At 36.1% G+C, this 21331-nt stretch overlaps 1 protein-coding gene and 1 non-coding gene across 4 annotated transcripts in view; one reads left to right on the top strand and one right to left on the bottom strand.

The window, feature by feature from the left end:
- Positions 1–2428: 2428 nt before the first annotated feature.
- The window catches only part of LOC139941466 (uncharacterized), a 50998-nt gene continuing 32095 nt past the window's right edge, over positions 2429–21331 (bottom strand). For all 3 annotated transcript variants that reach the window (XM_071937982.1, XM_071937981.1, XM_071937983.1), the window contains 3 exons: positions 9767–10044; positions 8905–9070; positions 2429–8457 (listed from right to left, as the gene is read on the bottom strand). In XM_071937982.1, coding sequence (XP_071794083.1) covers positions 7704–8457; positions 8905–9070; positions 9767–9815 — 969 coding nt within the window. In that variant the 5' untranslated portion in view covers positions 9816–10044 and the 3' untranslated portion in view covers positions 2429–7703. The remainder of the gene's footprint in view (positions 8458–8904; positions 9071–9766; positions 10045–21331) is intronic.
- On the top strand, positions 10864–10936 carry Trnan-guu (transfer RNA asparagine (anticodon GUU)). Its single transcript has one exon. It is a non-coding gene; the product is annotated as a tRNA-Asn (tRNA).

The raw sequence follows: 21331 nt of genomic DNA on the forward strand, positions 1-21331 counted from the left end.
AGTCTGCATGTAAGAATTTTGATAAATCGCCCTTATCCTTAGAACTCCCACATACACTGTTTACGGACAATGGAATTAGTTTTGTATGGCTAGTTTAATAACAAACATATTACTTTTTTACACAATATAGCCTGCATACACAAGCTAGGTCCAAGTGTTTTTGCTGATCTGACATTTTTAGAAATAAATTTTAAATGGCTGTTGTCAAGTTCAACAACATTAGGCCTAAATGATTTCGTTTAAGTTACACAGAACAGAATTTTCATGTGGAAAACAAAATTAAAGGCCTAAGCCCCTACTTTAAAAAAAATCATTTTGACAAAAAATCGGGACGTTGTCCATTATCAGTGAAGAGCGCCACCCCGGCAATACATGGATGCGATGTACAATAAGGTCTTTCTGTTCGTCGCTGTCGAGCGTTGTCCATTATAAGAGAAACAGTTTTGCGATTCACTCATTTTCCAATTTATAGATAAGGTCCTGACGTACAAGTGGAAGTCTCTAGATTATAATAAAGTGATCGTAAAATTAAGTTATTTACCCTCTAGTGCGATTTTTGGCCGAAACCATCCTAAAACATATCTCACAATGACCTCCTATGTAACATGTAACATTTAAAAATATTGTACATTATTTTGTACAGGAACATCAAAGGCATCGATAATATGCAATTCATTCTCCTGCATTTTAATACATTCAACTAAAATACGCAAAATTCCTCTTTAGGATGTTCAAAGTAAAATACTTTTTTTTCCGACATCCTTTGACTTCATGTTTCAATTTTGCTTTAAAGGAACACTACAGAATTGGTTTTGTTAGCAAAAAAGTTGCTGGCAGTGAAAGGACTTTATGTACAAACCTGTAGAAGTTCGAGGTCGATCGGCCATCTGCATGGGTCATGAGAGAATAGTGAAAAGCCGATTAAATTTGTTGCATTGCATCGATGTCAAAACACAAACGAATAAAATGCTCACCGAGCGATAAACTCCAAACGCGAAATTATATTATTTATTTCTCATCAAAAATTAATATGAAAATTCAGACATAAATATTTCAAGGGATGTTTTCTACTATTACCAGTATTAGACCGTGAACATTTTATGTCAATCTGTGATCTTTCAATTTACACCATTTTAATGTGAGATTAGAAAAGTGTTAGTTTAGTTCCACTTTCGTGAGGGATCTTAGAAAGTTATAATACGAAATTTGACCCTTCAGCCCCGTCTGAAACGGTAAACGGTATTCCTCCGATGTGCAAGTTGTGATTTAAGATAAACACATATACTTTTGAAAACCGCCTGGATTTTTTGCATCAAAGTTGAGAACAACTGTTCTTTGTTTTCCATAGTTCTGTTGATAGACGCATGCGAAGGTACGTCATGAGTTGGTCGCAAATGATTATGCACCCTTATCATATCGGTTGATTACATTGAGAAATGCCAATCAACTAATTGAATTCAATTAACATGTCATAAAGCCGTCTGGGCTTCTATTATTAACTTGCTCATTAGTCAATTATAATTACTTATTTCACTCATGTTAGCGGAAAACCATACAGCCAGTATAAAACATTTCGTCTAATCCTGATATTAGTCGTTTTTCTTTTCAGAAAACTCGACTGATAACAAGCTGATGACTTTTTGTACTATTATTTTTTGGACGACGCCACGATGTTCGCTTCCTGTGTGTGTTTCAGTTGATTTACTTTTCTTTCTTAAAGATTCAAACTGTTGGAAAGATTTTTAGATGGACGTGAAATCGAGTTATAAGCAAGTTAGGGTCATCATAGCAACGCAAAACAATCAATATATTTTTTGTGGTGTCTTGGTAAATGTCAAAGACTATAGTCTTCACATTTGGGGTATTTTAATATATGCATAACATAAAAAACCTATGAAAATTAGAGTTCAATCGCTCGTCGAAGTTGCGAGATAATAATGAAAGAAAAAACACCTTTGTCGCACGAAGTTGTGTGCTTTCAGATGCTTGATTTCGAGACCTCAAAATTCCAAATCTGAGGTCTCGAAATCAAATTCGTGGAAAATTACTTCTTTCCCGAAAACTACATTACTTCAGAGGGTGCCGTTTCTCACAATGTTTTATTCTATTTAGTATTAACCTCTCCCCATTACTCGTCACCAAGAAAGGTTTTATGCTAATAATTATTTTGAGTAATTACCAATAGTCACTCCACTGCCTTTAATGAAATCACCTTTGCCGATGCCCGGGACGAAGTTTGAAACCCAAGTTAAATTTGATTCGGCTCATCATTTTCCTTAGACTTTGCAGAATTTAAGAGTATGCACTATAGAGCATTATAGTGCTTTGCTAAAAAATTAACACCCGGCGCTAACATAACAAAGAATACAATTTATGTGATATAAATTACTAGAAGTTATGCAGTAACAGATGTCAGAGAGGCTCTTAATAGTTTTCTTTATTCGATGTATCTTTCTCACGAATGTTGATACAAATAAAATTCTACAAGTATAGGCCTATATACAATTCAAATAATGCAATAGATGCATTGGATGATGTTTAACTTTTGTTATTGCATTTACACCGGTCGACATAATTATAAAACACCGGTACATGATTAAGTTTCATTCCACTGCAAAAAATGTGCGAACTTAAAGATGCTATGTCAGATTTTTGGCCCCAAACATTACAAAATAAACTTTTTTGAGTGAATGGTATTTCACAGAGTATCACCCGCTCTAACGAAAACAAGTTTAACTTTTACTTTTAATGGTCAGGAACCTTGACAAAAATTGTAAATGTTTCTTATAAAACACATAATAATTGGTCACGTGAAATATTGTCGGGATCCCAACCAAAACTAATTTTGAGCATTTTATTTCACTGCTACTATTGGCGGACTTTTTCGAGCAATGGCTCAAATGAAAGCTTGTAACTTTCTCGACCCCCATCAAAATACCTATTGAATTTTAAATCAAAATTGTTGGGTAAAATCGGCCAAAAATTTGACATAGCATCTTTAACTCGAGGTTGTTCACATCGCAGTTGAAGCCTCCAGGGGCAGGGTGTTTTATAACTTCGCCATCACAGTCTAAACATGCCGGGTCAGAAATGACCCAGACTTCTGGGTCAGGATGAACCAGAATCTATGTCAAAATTACAGAGAAATTTGTCAAACTGACACATAATCTGAGTTAAAAACCTATTTGTTATCCAGTTTCCAGGCCAGCTTGTCTCAGAAGTGATCCGGGAGTTCTTACTGTGATGTGAGGTGCAAAGTATAATAATACCCGTCTTCAAACGTAGCAAGAACAAATTACAGAAAAAAATGCATGCAGAAGTGAAAGACAAAGGCCCGCATGTTTTGGGATAAATAAATAAAAACAACACCAACCGAACTCTTTTTGGTTGACCATTTTATAAAGAGGCTCCATATAAAACCATTTGTTGGTTTAAGCGAACCTACAAATCCTCATTATTATTTTAAGAAATCTATCCTAAATAGTGGCCAATTTACAAAGTAACATACAAAACATCATGAGGTGCAAATGTTGTGCAGCACTTGTGGTAATCATAATTCATAACAACTTGTAATAATGTGAATTTTTTTTTTAACAAAAGCAGTTTTTCTTTTACAACATAACCGTTGGGCAGTGTACACCTTACACAAAAAGCACAACAGTTTTAAATATATCGGCACTTAGACCATTAGTCAATGTTTGTTTAACCATTCATAAATTTGCTATATTCAATGAGATAAGGTCATAATTAATGTAAGATTCAAAATAGGATTGTCGGGACCCTAAGATAATCAAAAACCACCACACAATCACGAAACTGATGACTTTAGTGCCATAAGAAAGTTGGCGTGGCAAATGTTACTTGCAATTATTTACAATATATCTTCCATTTCAGTTTAAACTGTAATTCAACTGAGTTGTTATATAAGTACCGTAAAAACGACAAAGCTTGTATACAATCCTATATTTTCAATGGAAAGAACTATTCAAAAGAGCTTTGGTTGACAAACCTTTGATCGTTATTCCCAACTCATACAATTAGTTTCAAGTATAGTTAAAGGCAGTTTATAAATATAAAGTTATAACCTCCGACAAAAAGGTCTAAAAGGCCATCAACATTTTAGGTGGTATAAAAAGCCTATATTGAAACGATGGCATTTCCCCTTTTGGTCACTGGAGTTAAAGATTTCGGTGAAGTTTGGGGAAAGTGTCCTCAGTTCTAGAAAAGTAGATCAAAGCATGTCAGACAAAAAAGGTCTGCAAGATAAATTTCTGAAGTTTACCATCACCAAACTTTATGAAACATCAACTTCCGTGAAGTTTGGGGAAAGTGTCCTCAGTTCTAAAAAAGTAGATCAAAGCATGTCAGACAAAAAAGGTTTGCAAGATAAATTTCTGAAGTTTACCATCCCCAAACTTTATGAAACATCAACTTCCACCTATGACAATCACTGGAGTTAAATATTTCAATGAGGTTTTGGGAAAGTGTCCTCAGCCCTAGACGTTTATCAAAGCAGGACATAGAAAGATCTGATTCGAGATAAAGCCTGAAATTAATCATCCCTGAACTTTAATAACTTAAGTAACAACGAACTTCCCCCGTTATTATAAATGATTGAAATCCCGATTCGAAAGACAAAACGCCGCCTACAAAAATAAAACCACGCAATTTTTAGAACCTAACAGAAAACGTTGTTATAAGTACAACTTATGGTTCATAACCTTTGCACAAAGAGTTTCCCATCCACCTAAAGGCAATGTTCTTTACAATTTGCATTCGATAGATCCAATGTCTGGGGATAATGCTTCAAAATATTAAAATATTTGGCAAGACATGTTTGTTTTATTCTCTTTTGCACATGGTGTTCAACATGTCTACATACACTGAAAGGTCTTTTTTCATGTGAAACCTGACACATGGTACCACATTTCTGCAGGCAGGTTTAAAATCTTATAAATCTGCAGCCAATAATCAAATGAATTGAATACTCATTGTGCCCCTGATTATACTAGTACATAATGTATATAGCCCAGTCGATTTTTTTTTATAAAAGTAAATCATAATCTGGTATAAACAGAGTGGCAAAATAAGGGCACATTTCTCCCCACTATAGGGGGAACACCTTCTCAATAGCTTAATTGGTAAGAAAAACTTAGTTCAGAAAATAGAAGTACCACTTAATTTGAAAATCGTTTTTCTATTTAAAAAAAGCAAACCGTTAACATACAAATTTGTGGCAGGTAATTTAAGAACATCAAAATGTCACTCCTTATATTCATAAACTTGAGTGAGAATATACTGTGAAGAAGTCCATAGGTTAATTTTAATATATTAATTTGAATATTAAAGGAAATACTTCTTATTATAAGCCTACCCCTCCAAGAAAAACACCCAAAACATTTCACAGTTTGTTCATATTATGCCATTCCATGGATTTCATCGACTCTGTAGTCAGCAACATTCACTCATTTTGTGTAGTGGACAATTAAAAAACGTTTGCTCACTTTACAGGGCTTTGATCTCTTTAAAATGTGCTTTATAAATGCTCCGTTTTTATGTTTTGTACTGTAATGACCACAGTAAAATGGCAACGATGTTATGATTCAAGATGGATAGTGTGTCTATAAAAAAATAGTTCACCTTTAGCCAGAGGCAGTTGATGTTTATTCCTTCGGGTGTGAATGATTGTTTTGACTTGAAATGTTCAAATTAGCTATTGATATATAAAATGAAAATCTCAACACATCTCCTCATGCAGTCAATCAGTGACTCAAAACTTGCCCCTTTTCTTCTAGCAAGAGTATGGAATAAACATTTATTGAATTGAATTGAATTGAATAGTACGGAACTTGGTAAATAAATATATAAAATAAGATAGGAAAAAGTTGAGCACAACACAGCGGTTTTTCAGTTTTGTATGGCAAGAAAAAAGAAAAAAAAGGGAAATCATCATCAGCGTAAAAATGTGAATAAACTTTGCAGGTAAACTTTGTATATATTCTTGGAACTCATTCCCATTGTGATACAATCATAGTGTCACAGGCAAGAGAAAACATTTTCAACACTAACAAAAGCCTGTGATTTTATTAAAATCCCTTATAGTTAAAATATAACTCCTCCAAAATTACTGTAGCTTCATACAAACAATTAGAAAGCTCACTTTATTCAGATTAAACTCATTGTTTTTTTAATACCGCCACAAGTCTCCCACAGCTTTTGTTGGCTGAAAATGTGAAAGACTGGCTCGTGTGATGAATTCTCCAAAAACTCTGCAAAAGACAAAAATGTTTATACTCTGAAAGAATTTCAGCATGCATTCAAATCTGTACATAAGTAGGCATACAAACATCATAACAAAGTTTCTTTTCTATCAGTTGAATACAAAAAAAGAGAAATTTGTGCAGTGCAGTGCAGATTGCAAAAAGGGTAACTTTGCCCCAAGTTCATAGCATTGATCAACACAAACAAAAAAGCATCAGAAAAAAGGCCTATTCAGCTCAGAAAATTCACATTCTACATCATCACCAAGTTTTCCCATACAAGGGTTTTAAAGACAAGGCATCAAAAAGTAATCACATTAATGTGAAAATGATTAGGCTGAGAAGCAATTTATAAGCATTGCATATAAAATCATTGGTATCCACAAGCCCACAATAAAAATAATAAACAATTTTTTTCATTTTCTTACTTTCAGAATGTAAAGTTTGTGTACTTCATTGCAAAGAATGTTAGGCATTATCTTTCCATAAATTGTAATATAAAATTATGGCCTCATGAAGGGAAAACCCTGATGGAACACTGTACTGTATTCAACAAAGTGGGACACTTGAGTAGTTTTACAAGAAAAAACTGTGAGAGCATGTCTAAAGTGCAGTTCACATCGAAAGACTGAGTGTGTTTAAGAAACTAACTTACAATGAAAAACATCATAAAGATTACAGCAGGCTTAAATTACCAGATTAAAACAATCAAGACGGAGTGAAAGATGGTGGGGGACCTTAGCGTCCGACCCAGTCTTTTGAAAATTTTATATATCGCTGAGTCCTGGTTATCAGGATTAATCAAAGCAAAAATAAAATGAACCCAAAGACAATATGATGTCTTTGACATTTCAATGTCACAATCAAAAGCCAAAACCAAATCAATGTCGTGACAAGTCACATTCTAAATAAAGCCCTGACAAGTGACAATCATCAGTGACACGATGACAAAATTATGGCCTAGACACACCAAGGTTAACGACATCATGACATCTTCATGACATGTCATAGCAGGCCGAAGCCATGGTATCCAAAGATACTTTAATGTCATTGATACTTCAATGTCACAATCAAAGCCACAACCAAATCAATGTCATGACAAGTCTTATTCTTAATAAAACCATGTCAAGTGACAGCACATCAAAGTTAACGTGACGTCATCATGACATGTTTTAACAAGCTGAAGCCATGGCAAATTACACTCATCGATTTCTTACAATAATAACTACGAGAAGTTATCAAAACAAGCAGCCATAAATAACATGTCATAGAACCCTTTCCTGGACTTTGTTGATCTTCAAACGGATACATCATTACTGGATTATATCCACCCTGTCCTTATGCCATTTTTTCTTTGTGAAACACTGTCTGGAATTGCTAGGATGTATAATAAACTTCTTCCTAAAGACAGCTTTATAAGGTAGGAGTTGTAGTCTTCAATGCTCACAATGCTTCAGCACCAGGAAAGTCACTATCACTGCTGCTACCTATAAGAGTTGGTGCACTGTAGTTCAGGCCAAGTTTTGGATTCCGCACACGGTTGTTATCAAGTGGGTTATGGATAACTCGACACGTACAATGTGCATGGCTAACGACTGGCCGACATGTGCAGGAGCAATCTGCGGCGTTGTTACAGTTCACTTGAGGAGCACAGGCTTCCCCGATATCCCCATTTGACTGTGATCCATCAGAAAGAACCACTGCATCAATATTTACAACGACATCATTGTCTTGGACTGCATTGCACGTGCATGCTTGACTGTTTTGAGATGAACATGATGGGCCGGCAGTGTTCTCCTCATCGGGATGAAAATCCGAGTCCATAGAATCTCGCATATGAATGTCTAACTTATGCAGTCTAAACTTACTGGAGTGGGGGCAGAATGGTGAAGTTCCAGTACATTCAGATCCAGAGTTGCGGGAACTCTTCGGGGAATTTTTAAGAAGTGGCGAGTCCGACGACCTCACTGAACACGAGCAGGCCTCAAATTGACAAGTGCACCTTGAGTTTCGTTTCGACCGGGGAGACCCATTACCGTTTTTGCGATGGCTACGGGGCGAGTTGCCATGGGAACGTGTGCCATGAGATGAACCAAGGCTACCATGTCTGCTGTTTGAATCTCTCATACTTCCTTGATGACTATGGTGGCTTTGGTGGCTGTTACTGCGCTGATGATCAAAGGACTTTTTACGGAGTCTACAGAAAAACAAAAAAAACAAGGGAAAAAAAACAATTTAACAGTATAAAATTACCTCAATTAAAATAAAATTACCTCAATTAATTAACAAATGATGAACTAACTTTCTGCAGCAACCATTTTCAAAAAATAAACCACTTTAATGTTCTCTTATAATCGGCAATGGTCTATTGCAGACCTCAAGTTTTCTAATTGCAAAAAAAAAGAAAATCTGGCCGATCACACTTAACTTTTGTGCAGTGTTTTTCAGATTTTTATGGCACTATTTTGAAATGAAAAAGAGGAACTCAGCTAATCAGCTAAGGAGTTGCATGCCTGCGTCTATGAAGTGAAAGTTTTAAACCATTGCCATCACTCCCTCTGAAGGTAACCACTTGAAGGCAAAAAGATGAGATTGCGATAGTGAGAAACAGATCTCCAAAGATAAGTCATGAATTCACACTTACTGCCCTCTCACTAAGAAGTACCACAAGACAAGTGCGACTAAGACCAGGATGAGGCTGGCGGCTGACGCTGCGACTGGAATGGAAGTCTGGTCTCCAGATGTTGGCTGCCCATTCTCCTCCCCACTACTCCCACCGTCTCCCCCTCCTGTTGGTAAAACTCCGCCTCCTAGGGGAGAAGTTAAAGAGGATAGGGAACGTTGAAATTTTAACAAACATGAAGACTAAACCATGGCTGCTGCTTTGCTCATTTTTCCACTGCAGCCTACAAGCAACAGATGGAAATCTAATCAGACTGTACTATGGGCGATGCTTGATAGGAAAATCCACTAAACCACAGGGATCATGGCTTGGGTTTCCCTACAGACTTTATGTTTTGTTTCAATAGTTAACAGTCAAAAAAAGTACAAATTCAGATTTGACGAGCGACGAACCTGGAAAGATAAAGGGTGTGCACTTGGATAGCTTATAAATGTATCCCCACGTATTTATGAAGTCAACAATCGGTTTACACATCTGATCATGCTTACTCAGTTGTGACTTGTGTAGCCTAATAGTGTAATTAATAATAATAGTGGCTTCTTATATAGTGCTCATACCCGTCACTAAGTGACGCTCGAGAAACTTCAATATTCAGTTCTTTACTACAAGGTAATGGAAGATGCACTGGTTCAATCAACTTATATCTCAGGAGCATTGTCTATTATATTGTTGCAGTAGGCCTACCCACTGCTAAATTATAGAATTTGAACTGCCTCTAGCTAGCAAGCAATCTTAAGAGAAAAAGAATGAATAAAATCAGTCGAGACAAACTTTTGGTTCAAAAAAGGTCTCAGAGAGCGACAGACATGTAACTCGTGTTTACCTTCGGGAGGTGGCACTGCCGTTGTTATGTTATCCTTCAAGTCCATCATGATAAACCGAAACAACAAACTGCTGATGAATTCAATGTGCCACTCATACAAGTCCACAGGATGGTTGCCACGACAACTGATTAAGAAGCAATGGTCTGCTCTTGACGCGTTTCATGGAAACGCATTTCAGCGGAGTGTACACTCTTTCCTCAGCTGGAGTTTGCTTGGAGTGTCGGTGTGGATAGTTAATTGCAAACTCGTTGAAGTTGAAGTATCAGATTTGTCAGAGCTGTAGGATGAGAGAGACAAAAAGATGAAGATAAGTAAAGAGTAAAGTAAACTGCTGTTTAAGATGCAGTCGGCAAACTCATGCTGAGGACGTATGCACACTACTGCAAGCTATGGCAAGGTAGCAGACTGGATGGTTATTCAACAGAATGTATGACATTTTTCCATTATTGTGTAACAATTTTCAACTTATATAAAATAGTTTTCCATAGTTTTATCTGTTATTTTTTTCTTATTTTTAAATGATACCTGTAAGTGGCGTTTATCCATTGTTGGTTATCAAATACATAAATAAATAGGAAAATAATAGCCACACAGAAATCAAGTCTGGCTGTTTCCTCAATACAGAGGAGTTTTAGTTTTCCTAAAGTGGTCTAAAATTATCAATCTGTATGCACATCAAGAATTCACAGCTTTGAAGTTGGTTCATTGTGAGGGGATAACATTGTCAGCAAAACGTCAATATTAAAAAAAACATCCATGTCGGCATAACTTCATCTCAGTATTTGGGAAGCTTATCAGAGTGCATAACTCCTCTTGGTTAGAACCTTCAGACAAAAATGGTTACTTATTTCAACCTGTGGTTAGCAGTAACACAAAATTGTGTAAAGAAAACTGCTCAGTGAAAAAAAATTGATTATTTTTTCTGCCTATTATGAGCGATTATAGGAAAGTAAAATTTCATCCCCTGGCTGCCGCTTCCCAGGTTGTATCGTAATTTGGGTGTGATCCCTGGCTACACGGCAGTTAACGGTTGTATGGCTTCTGACTGGCACCCCCGAACAAAGATATTGACAAAATAGGGACACCGCCGATATAGGGCTAGATAGCTCAGTTGGTAGAGCACCGGCATGTTAATCCGGAGGTCGTTGGTTCGAATCCCACTCTAGTCAATTCTTTGTTCAACCCCCCAAAATCAAAGTAAAATTTCGGCGGTACAAAATGTTCTTCGAGATATTTGAGTCTCATCTTAATGTAAATTAAAGGATTATTATATTTTAATGAAAGAGCACCTTGGGTCAAATTGTTTTTGGATACACTCATTTTCCAATTGATAGGTCCTTATGAGATTGATAAAAAAAATTTAAGACAATGGACACTATTGGTAATTGTCAAAGACCAGTCTTCTCACTTGGTGTTCCAAACATATGCATAAAATAACAAACTTGTGAAAATTTGAGCTCGATTGGTCGTCGGAATTGCAAGATAACTATGGAAGAAAAAAACACCCTTGTCACACGAAGTTGTGTGCTTTCAGATGCTTGATTTCGAGGTCTCGAAATCAAATTCGTGGAAAATTACTTCTTTCTCGAAAACCTGTACTTCAGAGGGAGCCGTTTCTCACAATGTTTTATACTATCAACCTCTCCCCATTACTCGTTACCAAATGAGGTTTTATGATGATAATTATTTTGAGTAATTACCAATAGTGTCTACTGCCTTTAAATCTCTAACCCCATGATAAAATGGTGTTCGAAAGAAGACAAAGAATTATTAAAAGCTCCTGTTATTATTCTCTCAAACTAAATTATTTCCTCCAGGAAATGGTAAAATTAGAAAGTATTTATAATATCATTAACAGGTGTTTCGCTTGCCACTGATAATCGATTGACTGAAGTCTCAACGTCTGCTCCTTCAGATTTATGTCTACCTCCATTGTTAGGATACACCTGGTATTGTTCATTAGATTCTCCTGGTTTAATTGGCCAGATGTGGTCAGTAAAGTCTTAGGATAGATTTAGGCATGATTAAGGTATGCTCTGATTTTCCTTATTCTGAGACTTTTTCAGATTTTTTTCCAGCTGATAATTAATGATGATATCAAGGCTAGGAAACAAACAGAATGTAAGAATTTGAACAATTCCATACAAACATACAAAATGCCCCCCCCCCCCCCCCCCCCCGGTGCGTAGGTGGATTTTTTGCATCTGAACACTACGGTGCAGACAAAATATCAAATGGTTTCTTATTTTGAGGGTGGGAGGAAATTGTATAATAATGAAGAACACATTTCTAGGTGTGGAAAACATTAATTGATAATGCAAAACATCTGAGAGGGGACCGTTAATAACAAGATATCTTTAAGTATGATTGGGGGATGTGCGTACAATGCATTGTGCCACCATGGGCAATCGACGTTTCAACTGAACACAATGTGTTTAAAGGTACTGCCCAGGCTGATGTACATGAAAATATGCTGAGTGCTGTCCAAATCTGGGTGGTATAACGTTGAGACATTAGAGTGACACTTCAAAGACCACAAGGGAAGCAGGTGGCATATGCCTAAGATTCTCGTCTTTAACAGCATCAACATCAAAAACAAGGGAAAAAGTGTTGGGTTGCTATGGTAATCAAAACAGAGCCATACATGTAAGGCCAATGACGTCATTGCAGGTCATTGTACGAACAATTGACAATTGTGAAAGCCTGATAATTTATGAGTGTGTATAAGCACTGAGTCATAAAAAATCATCATTTGATTTGTCTGAGAGATGTAATTAGACTCCCCATAACAACAATGGACTAATGTGTGATCATGCAAACAAACAAACTAATGAATGTCATTAGAGATTTACTTCAGCAAGTTGAGTAAACAGACAATATAACTACCCATCTCATCACTGATGACACAAGACAAAACATCAGCTTAAAATGAATTATAGGCTACCAAATCCTACTAGGAACTTGGTCAAAAAGGTCCTCATTCCAAAAAGACCTTTCCATTTATCTTGCCAAAATAACCATGTCAAATTGCAGATGAATCCTCAACTGTAACCCAAGGTGTCAAATAAGACAAACCAGTTCACCAAGTTGCAGCCATACACAGTTGGTTGGTGTATGCATTATATACATCACACTAACTTGCTCACCAAATTAGCAAAGTCTATAACAAATGATGACAAAGTTCACAGTGCCTCTCCAAAAAAGTACATCTACATTTATACCCCACCTTTAAATAAAAACTTTTAAAAAGTGCAATTGAAGGTGGGGACAGACCAAAAGCACGATTGATTAAATGTCACTCATACGTCAGTGAACATCAATTCAATCCGAGGAATCGGAGGCAAAGTGCATGCTCCTATATCAAAGGCAAATCAAAACATAGAAATCCCAGTGCTCGATGACAATATTATTATACCAAAGAGAAGATCCTTAGAAATAAAAAAGTAATTGCACCAAGTCTTTCTCAATCTTGACGGCATCTTGGGAATCTATTGAAATTGAGTAATATTCCCCTCTCCGTATTTCTTTCAAGATTTGCTTAAAGGCAGTGGACACTATTGGTTTTTGTCAAAGACTAGCCTTCACAGTTGGTGTATCTCAACATATGCATAAAATAACAAACCTGTGAAAATTTGAGCTCAATCTGTCATCAAAGTTGCGAGATAATAATGAAAGAAGAAAACACCCTTGTCACATGAAGGTGTGTGTGTTTAGATGGTTGATTTCGAGACCTCAAGTTCTAAACTTGAGGTCTCGAAATCAAATTCGTGGAAAATTCCTTCTTTCTCCAAAACTATGGCACTTCAGAGGGAGCTGTTTCTCACAATGTTTTATACCACCAACCTCTCCCCATTACTCATCACCAAGAAAGGTTTTATGCTAATAATTATTTTGAGTAATTACCAATAGTGTCCACTGCCTTTAAGAGATACACGCTGTATACCTTACATTACCGGCCAGAATGAAAGTGGATGGCAATTAAAAGCACAAGCCAAGTTGGGTCGCTCTGAGGCAGAATCATTTTTATAAGCCTGCGACTTAAAAAAATATATTATGTTTGACTTTGAAATCAGCGTGGGATGTTCATTTCAGATTTCAATTGTTGTCTTTATAAAAAGGTTCCTTAATAGTCTAAGTTTACAACGCCTCCTCAGAAAATACATCTACATACTTTAAAAAAGTCCAATTCCAAATTTGCCAACCTCAACATTAGGGGTAAATTGAACTGCATTATAATGTCCATTTTCAAACAAGGTTAAGACAAAACAAAGTCACAACTAAAAAAAGTAACCATTCAATCCTCATGTCAACGCAGAGATAATAATATACACATAAATAGTCCAGTGTTAAAAATAAACATGATGCATCTACATGTACTTCAAGATATTTAACTACAGACAATTTAATCCCCAACTGTATTTATTTTTTAAAATCATCATGTAGCGAGAATGTTTGTCAGCGTTGCATATTTATGAAATATAAATTGATAAGATCTATTTTGGTACCCTCCTAAACTGTCCAATCATTTATTCATAATATCAACTATGTACATAACCTGCGACATAAACTGTTCAAAAAAAAGCATTTTATACAGAAAGCACAACACAATTTTATAAAGCTGTCTATACCAGCAAGAACATGTAAGCATGAGCATCTTCCACAAGAGAAGATTTGACAGGACTTGTCTGTTTGCATTCAAAATAAATTAATTTGTATTGATGCATTTCTCATCTGTATCTGCTTATAAGAATTACCAGCAAGCCATCCAGCTGCCCTGGCTTTGCTTTTTAGCAGTGTTGATATGGCCGCTCCATGGATAGGATTTAAAAAACAACGGAACAGAACCAAAAACCCAAAGTATATGATTTCTTTAATGTTCAGTAACGTCAAAATTGAACAAACAAAAAGGCTTTGCTACAGGCTTGAAATCTGAGCTAAATCAGCTAGCTCTCCACATTGTCAGATACAGACATAAAGTAACAAAACCCAGAAATAAGAGAAACAAAGTCAAAATCTTGACCTACTGAAAGGTTAAATTCGATACACAATCGTCCAAACTTAGCGCTACTTCAATCTTAAGGTGGAAATACATCAGAAAAAATCATCATACTTGTGAGTTTGTTTCTTGCATATGTTTTACATTACAAAAAAGGCCCAGTGGGAAATTTGATCAGAGTTCTGCAATAGCTACTACAATACAATTGACCATGTAACCTTTGGTTACAACAAGAGTGACTTGTACGCTCCAGGGCATTTCCTGGCAGGCATAACACTACACAAGTCATATGGGAAATTTTACATTTTGTGTCACAATCTCCACATATATTTTATGTGAACTTGGTTTTGAGGTGTTCCCCCGTTCTTCAAATCAAAAGTTACTTGATAGTGGGAGGTTGACATATTATTAAGACTTTTTTAATCGAGATAGTTTTGTTGTTTTGTACAGAAAATAAGCTTATCGTGGTTAAGGTATACCCTTTTCACACACTAATTTTTGTTTATAAAGAAACAATTTCAGACAAAGCAAAATTAACAAGATGTTTCAGTTGCTTCTTCCACTCACTCCACAATATCAAGCTGTTTAAACAGAAATTGTTATTCTATTTCTTCTGGATTTGTAGGAAGTTGTAAAATGGCCATACTGCCCAAGAGGCTGTGAAGTGAATACTAAAAGTTCCAAAGAAATTGCCACAAAATATTGTGGGTTGTTCCTTTGTTGCACTACAACAAAGCGTGTATCTCCTTTCAAGCAATTATCTCCTGATAACAATTAAACCTGTCACACTTGGTTCCTTGGCTACTTTCTAATGGCACTCACAAGAAGAACTGATAAATTGAACAAATCAAATGGCAATCACGTTACATATGAAAGCATCTGTGAAAACACACCTCAGGCTAAAGATACTCAACGTACATCAGTCTTTAACATTGGATAATACACACAAAATATTTAATAATAAAAGCACGAACTACCGACTCCCTCTCCAAGGGGCTTTGATGGTTATTTTTGTTATCGGAAAGCCTGTGGGTCACACGGGCAATTTTTTTTTCCATTGGGCTTGATGAATTGAACTGCATGTCAAGTCGTTTTTATTAGGACGTTCACGGACCTGGCGAGATAGGATGACAACGTTTTGAAATTTGAGTTGGAAATCTGCTCGTAATGTCAATCTTGGGGAGACGGTGGGTCTCGACAATGTCCAGGGTCTTGAGATGACGACTGGAAGATGCTGTGTTGGTATTCAGTCAGTTTGCTATTTCTGTTTGATTTAATTTAGATTGGATAACGGGCTCGGCTATTCAGTGTCATGCTAGCTGTACTAATGCCACTCTATTAAAAGGCAAATGGAATTAAATTGGAGACACACGCGCAGAGCTTGGTCCTAATTATTAGACATCAAGAGCCAAAGGTCTGGGGAATGCGAACTTGCAACAAACTATAAGTCAATTGCAAAATACAAATATACGTTTGTCAACTTCAGAATCATCCCGTGCTGGCGCTGATGCAGAGTGATAAGACTCCAGATTTATTTATCTTGATTGGAATTTAAAAAAACATTTGCCATTACCAAAATGGCATCAAGAATAATCAACATTCAGCATTAATAACAAATAAAACACTTGAGGTAAAACACCTCCCCGAAGATGTATAAACTCAAAATAAAGAATGATTTATTAAACTTGTCAACTGCATTCTTTGTACCGAACATGTAAGTGCCAGGTAGTCACACATTACACATTACCAAGTTCAAGCTTATTTCTACCTCCAAGCTTATAGCCACTTCCCAATGCAATAATGTAACGGATGGGTGTGTTTTCCGTGCCAAAGAGATTGTGGCAGAAACTCAATAAAGATGGCTATGAGGTGCAAGAAGAAATTGCTTTCCGTTGGAGCGTGATAAACTAAATGAAGTGCACAGTCATGGTGATCATATAATGCCTCAGACTACATTTGACAATTACGACTGCATGCCTATACTTCCTTGCCTCATCGCTTCCAATTATTGGAAAAAAAAAACAAAAAACTCAACTTCTGCTCCCAAAATTGAATAAAAAAGAAAAACAGGAAATGAAAACAATTACTTCCCAAAGAGCAGTGGCCTTTCTTTTTAAAAAGAATGTGTTTATCATGAATTTTACCCTGAATAATGCAAAGATTTCTATTTTTATATTCATAATGAAAGACCCTTTTAAACAGCATCTTGCTAGGTGGTACGCTACCTCACCATTTTGTAATTGTCTCTTTTGGAGACAAAGACATTCTAAATAGTTCTCATTAACTATGCTGAAAAAATACCTTCCCTTGTTGTACTTACTTTGTATTTCATCGAGGCATGATTTATAATGTTATGGTTTAGCAACAGTATCTAACTGGAGCAAACTAAAAAACCTTTTCATACATAAAACCATCTTGCTAAAAAAAAGAAACCTTTGTTAAATAGAGTAAGTATAAAAAATAAAATAAAAATAACATCTTTTCTCTGACATCCTTCCTAAATTTTCATAAATCCACAACAATGCAAACTTAATGTAATTTTGACTGCTAACCGTTTCTGCTAGGCAATAGTATTCTCTGCTTAGCACACTTCTGTGCTATCCCCAGGCTTCATGAAATTGGGCCCAGATGATCCCAGATGACATTGATTTCTCATTAACCTACAAAAAACACAGCCACACTACCGTTGGCAGTACGCGCATTGATACCTCTCATCACTAACCCCTGGTAGGGATGAACGACTAATGATGCTAATTGGCTTCCAACAGTGACAAGTGTGTTCAGAGTGCAAAGACTCTGTTCTTACTTTATGATATAAGGATGCACAGGGTCAAAATGCAAAAGAGGAGACCAGGGCCCAATTTCATAAAGCTGTTGAGCAGAAACTACTGCTTGACAAATTTCTGTGCTAAGCAAAGAGTTAGTGGGACATCAGTCACAACAATGTAAACTTAAATGTAATTTGGCTGGTAACGCATTTCTACTATGCAATGTTTTTCTGTGCTTAGCAAGTTTTTGTGCTTACAGGCTTTATGAAATTGGGCTCAGTTGCTCTTAGACTTGATGCCTCTTGTGATTGAGCACATAACTAATTAAAGTTTGCCATAAATTAGCACATTTAAATTAACTAAATGCCAGGGGTTATAGCAAGCAATACATGCATGGATAAGCATATTTTTTATGGTGTGACGAGATTGATCGCCCCTGGGAATGAGGTTGCTATACAACATCATTTATCTGACCCAAGATGGCCTATAGGCCTATATGAATTTGATCTCGCCCTTCCAAGTTGATCAAGAATAACAAAATACATACATGACCCAGTTACCAGAATGTTCATGTTCTACTTTTTTTCTCTCAGTGTAATCCATGATGAAAACACCCCACTCCTTCACAAAATTTCATTCAGAGTAAAGTTTCCGTAGCATCACCAAGGATGCCATTAACCCAATGAGTTACGGATGCTAACAAGAGTTTTACCAGAAGATACAGTTACATGGAAGAAAGTATTACTTATCCAATTCCAAGTTGTATAAAAAAGTAACCTTTTGAGCATACCTGTTTTGGCACTTAGTAGTTGATATGCTCTCAACCCTGCGTGAATACTGCTTAAAGGATTTCTGTTATGCTTCAGTTTCACTTTTGTTTTTCCGAGTCTTTCAAGATGTATCCTGTTGTCAGGTTACTTACAATGGGTTTACTTTCATCCAAAGCAGCTGGGAAAATTGTATTTTCTGCGATACTTAAAAGCGGAAATTTCTTATTAAAGACAGTCTTTTATTTTAAGAGATACAATAGGAGAGCTATGTATAGGCTGCTCTCCTGTTGGACTCTTTGCTTTCATGAAAACGAAACTTCACACATAAGTTCTCAAAAGTGAAATTAAAACATGATTTTAAAGTGTCCTGTGAACAAAAAAACCAATTACTCCAGTGGGATTCGAAACCTACAAGTGCATTTGCCATTCTAGAGCAGATGTCTTACCAACTAGACCACCTAACAAGAAGTAAGCTCAAGACAACTTCACTAAAACATCTCAGGAGACATCAGGGAACGGGCTCTTGACCCCTCAATGCAACCATTTCTCCACTAAGACAAATTCACTCGCATAATCTCTAATGAGTTTTAGCTTCTGCCACTTCAAACAAACACACACAAAACAGCCCGTTGTATCCCACAGGGATTTTAATCACAAGGAACCTGTCAAGCTTTTGGTCTTCTAAGTGGTGCAAAATTCAATCAGCAAATATTCACACACACACACAACAGATATGTTTAGTGTCTGAGTCATGAGGACATGATGTTCTGAATGAAAAATGAGTTGAATTATAACCCGGGCATGCTTGTTTGTTGTCTAGCTTCACCATTAGCCTTCTTGTGTGTATAGGGACAACCCATCAGGGGAAACAATGCATCATCCATACGTCAGTAAAAAAAACTATGACTGTCTATTGATGATCACGCTTGGTTTGCATGAATTTTTAACCACATAAACTAGCAGCAGTGCCTTCTCTATCTCCATGTAAGACTGATTGTTTACTGAATGGTATCCCTCAAATGAACATTACGTGTGAATTATATCATTAAGAAAGTCCCATAACACTCACATGGCAACCAGACATGATCGCATATTACAATATGTTGTACTTTTTTTAAAGGAACATAACAGAATTAGTTTTTGCTAACAAAAAAGTGGCTGGCAGTGTAAGGACTTTATTGAATCTACATAAACTGTCAAACCTGTAGAAGTTTTAGATCGATCGACACGACCATCTGGGTCAGGAGAACATTGTGAAAAACTGATTACACATTTTGCAATACATCAATTAAAAAAAAAATGAATAAAGCGATAAACTCTGAACGGGAAATTAGTTTTATCAATTTCCCATAAAATATGACATTTCAGACAGAAATATTTTAAGGGATGTTTTCTACTATCATCATCATAGCCTGTGTTAGTTTTAGGTAAATCTGTGATCTTAGACAAGTTTTTTTCTTACCAATTCTGTAATGTTTCTTGAACTCAATAGGACTTTTAAGCTAAATTGCTCCAATACATAATTAAGGAGGATGGTCTTATTTACAATTAACATTAAAGTACATATAGGGGTTTTTTGTGGACAAAATATGATCCACTTTTCAATCATTTTACAAAAAGGAATACGTATTGTGATATGTGGTTTGGTGTTTTATTCCCACATTCAAATGGCAAGAACCTGTTCATGCAGGTTATACACATTTGAACCTATAATTGTAGAACATCACCATTCCAATATTTCTCACCACAGTTGTTTTTCCCCTGACATTCTACCCAGTAAGTGGAGAGCATGACCTTAAAAAAAAGAACGACCTAAAATATGCTTTCATAATCAAATAAGGAATAAGCATGATTTCCTTCATTAAATTAACCTTGCATTTTTAAAAGGAGCTTTACAAAGGGAAAGCGACCTAACTAAATAAGAAATCTGCGCTATAGACAAGTTGTTGTGGTTGTTGTTGAAATATGCCGGAAATAATGGGATGCCACGTTTTGCTTGGAACACTACCTTGAGCAGAAAGCATTTGGCATTTTGAACAAAATGCAATAAGAAAATGACCAGAAAGCAATATTTTAGGAGCTTTGCAATCACTAACCAGTCAGCCGTTTCAACATGAACAAAACAGAAACAAACTGTACTGTTTTTATTTTTTTCTTATTACATTTAAAAGGCAATGGACACTTGGTCTTAACTCAAAATAAGTTTTAGCATTTCAACTTACTTGGTAACAAGCAATGGAGAGATGTTGATAGTATAAAACATTATACAGCTCCCTTTGAAGTAATGCAGTTTTTGAGAAAGAAGTAATTTTCCACAAATTTGATTTCGGTTGAGGCCTCAGAATTAGATTTTGAGGTCTCAACCAATTGGGCTCAAATTTTCACAGGTTTGTTATTTCATGCACATGTTGAGATACACCAAGTGAGAAGACTGGTCTTTGACAATTACCAATAGTGATGCCTTAAAATAAACACCTTAAAACCAAGGACTGTAAAAAAAAAGTTTCAAGTATAATAAGCAGCAGTCACAGGCGATAATACTGGAAATATTGCCATGGCACCAAGTGAGGATAATGGTCTTTGACAATTACCAAAGGCATCCAGTGCTTGTTTGTTTATTTATTTAGATGATCTTCCCATCAAGGGAACTTGGCAAACTCCCACAAGGGGATATAAACACCAAGCTGGCAACATTATCAATCTCTCTGATACAAACATTGGTTTAACGTCTATGATTATAACTGCAAAAATCAAGAAACTGTTATTCAGTGGCTAGACGACAATATTTATTCTAGTCATTGTGAAATCAGCGGTTAGCTGGGGAATTGAACCCACAACTTTGAGACTGCAAGTCCTGCAGTCTTACCACTTGACCACCTTTAAACACACATCAAGTTACTTTGTACCTATGTACAAATTTGGTCTGAATTGAGGATTCATCAGGAACATCCACAACGATTACAGATGTGTTCGCTCTCAATTTCCCCGAGATGTCAGTCATTGATGTGAAATTTAATATTTAATATCAAT

The sequence above is a fragment of the Asterias amurensis genome, chromosome 9 (genome assembly GCF_032118995.1).
Source record: "Asterias amurensis chromosome 9, ASM3211899v1".
Lineage (NCBI taxonomy): Eukaryota > Metazoa > Echinodermata > Asteroidea > Forcipulatida > Asteriidae > Asterias > Asterias amurensis.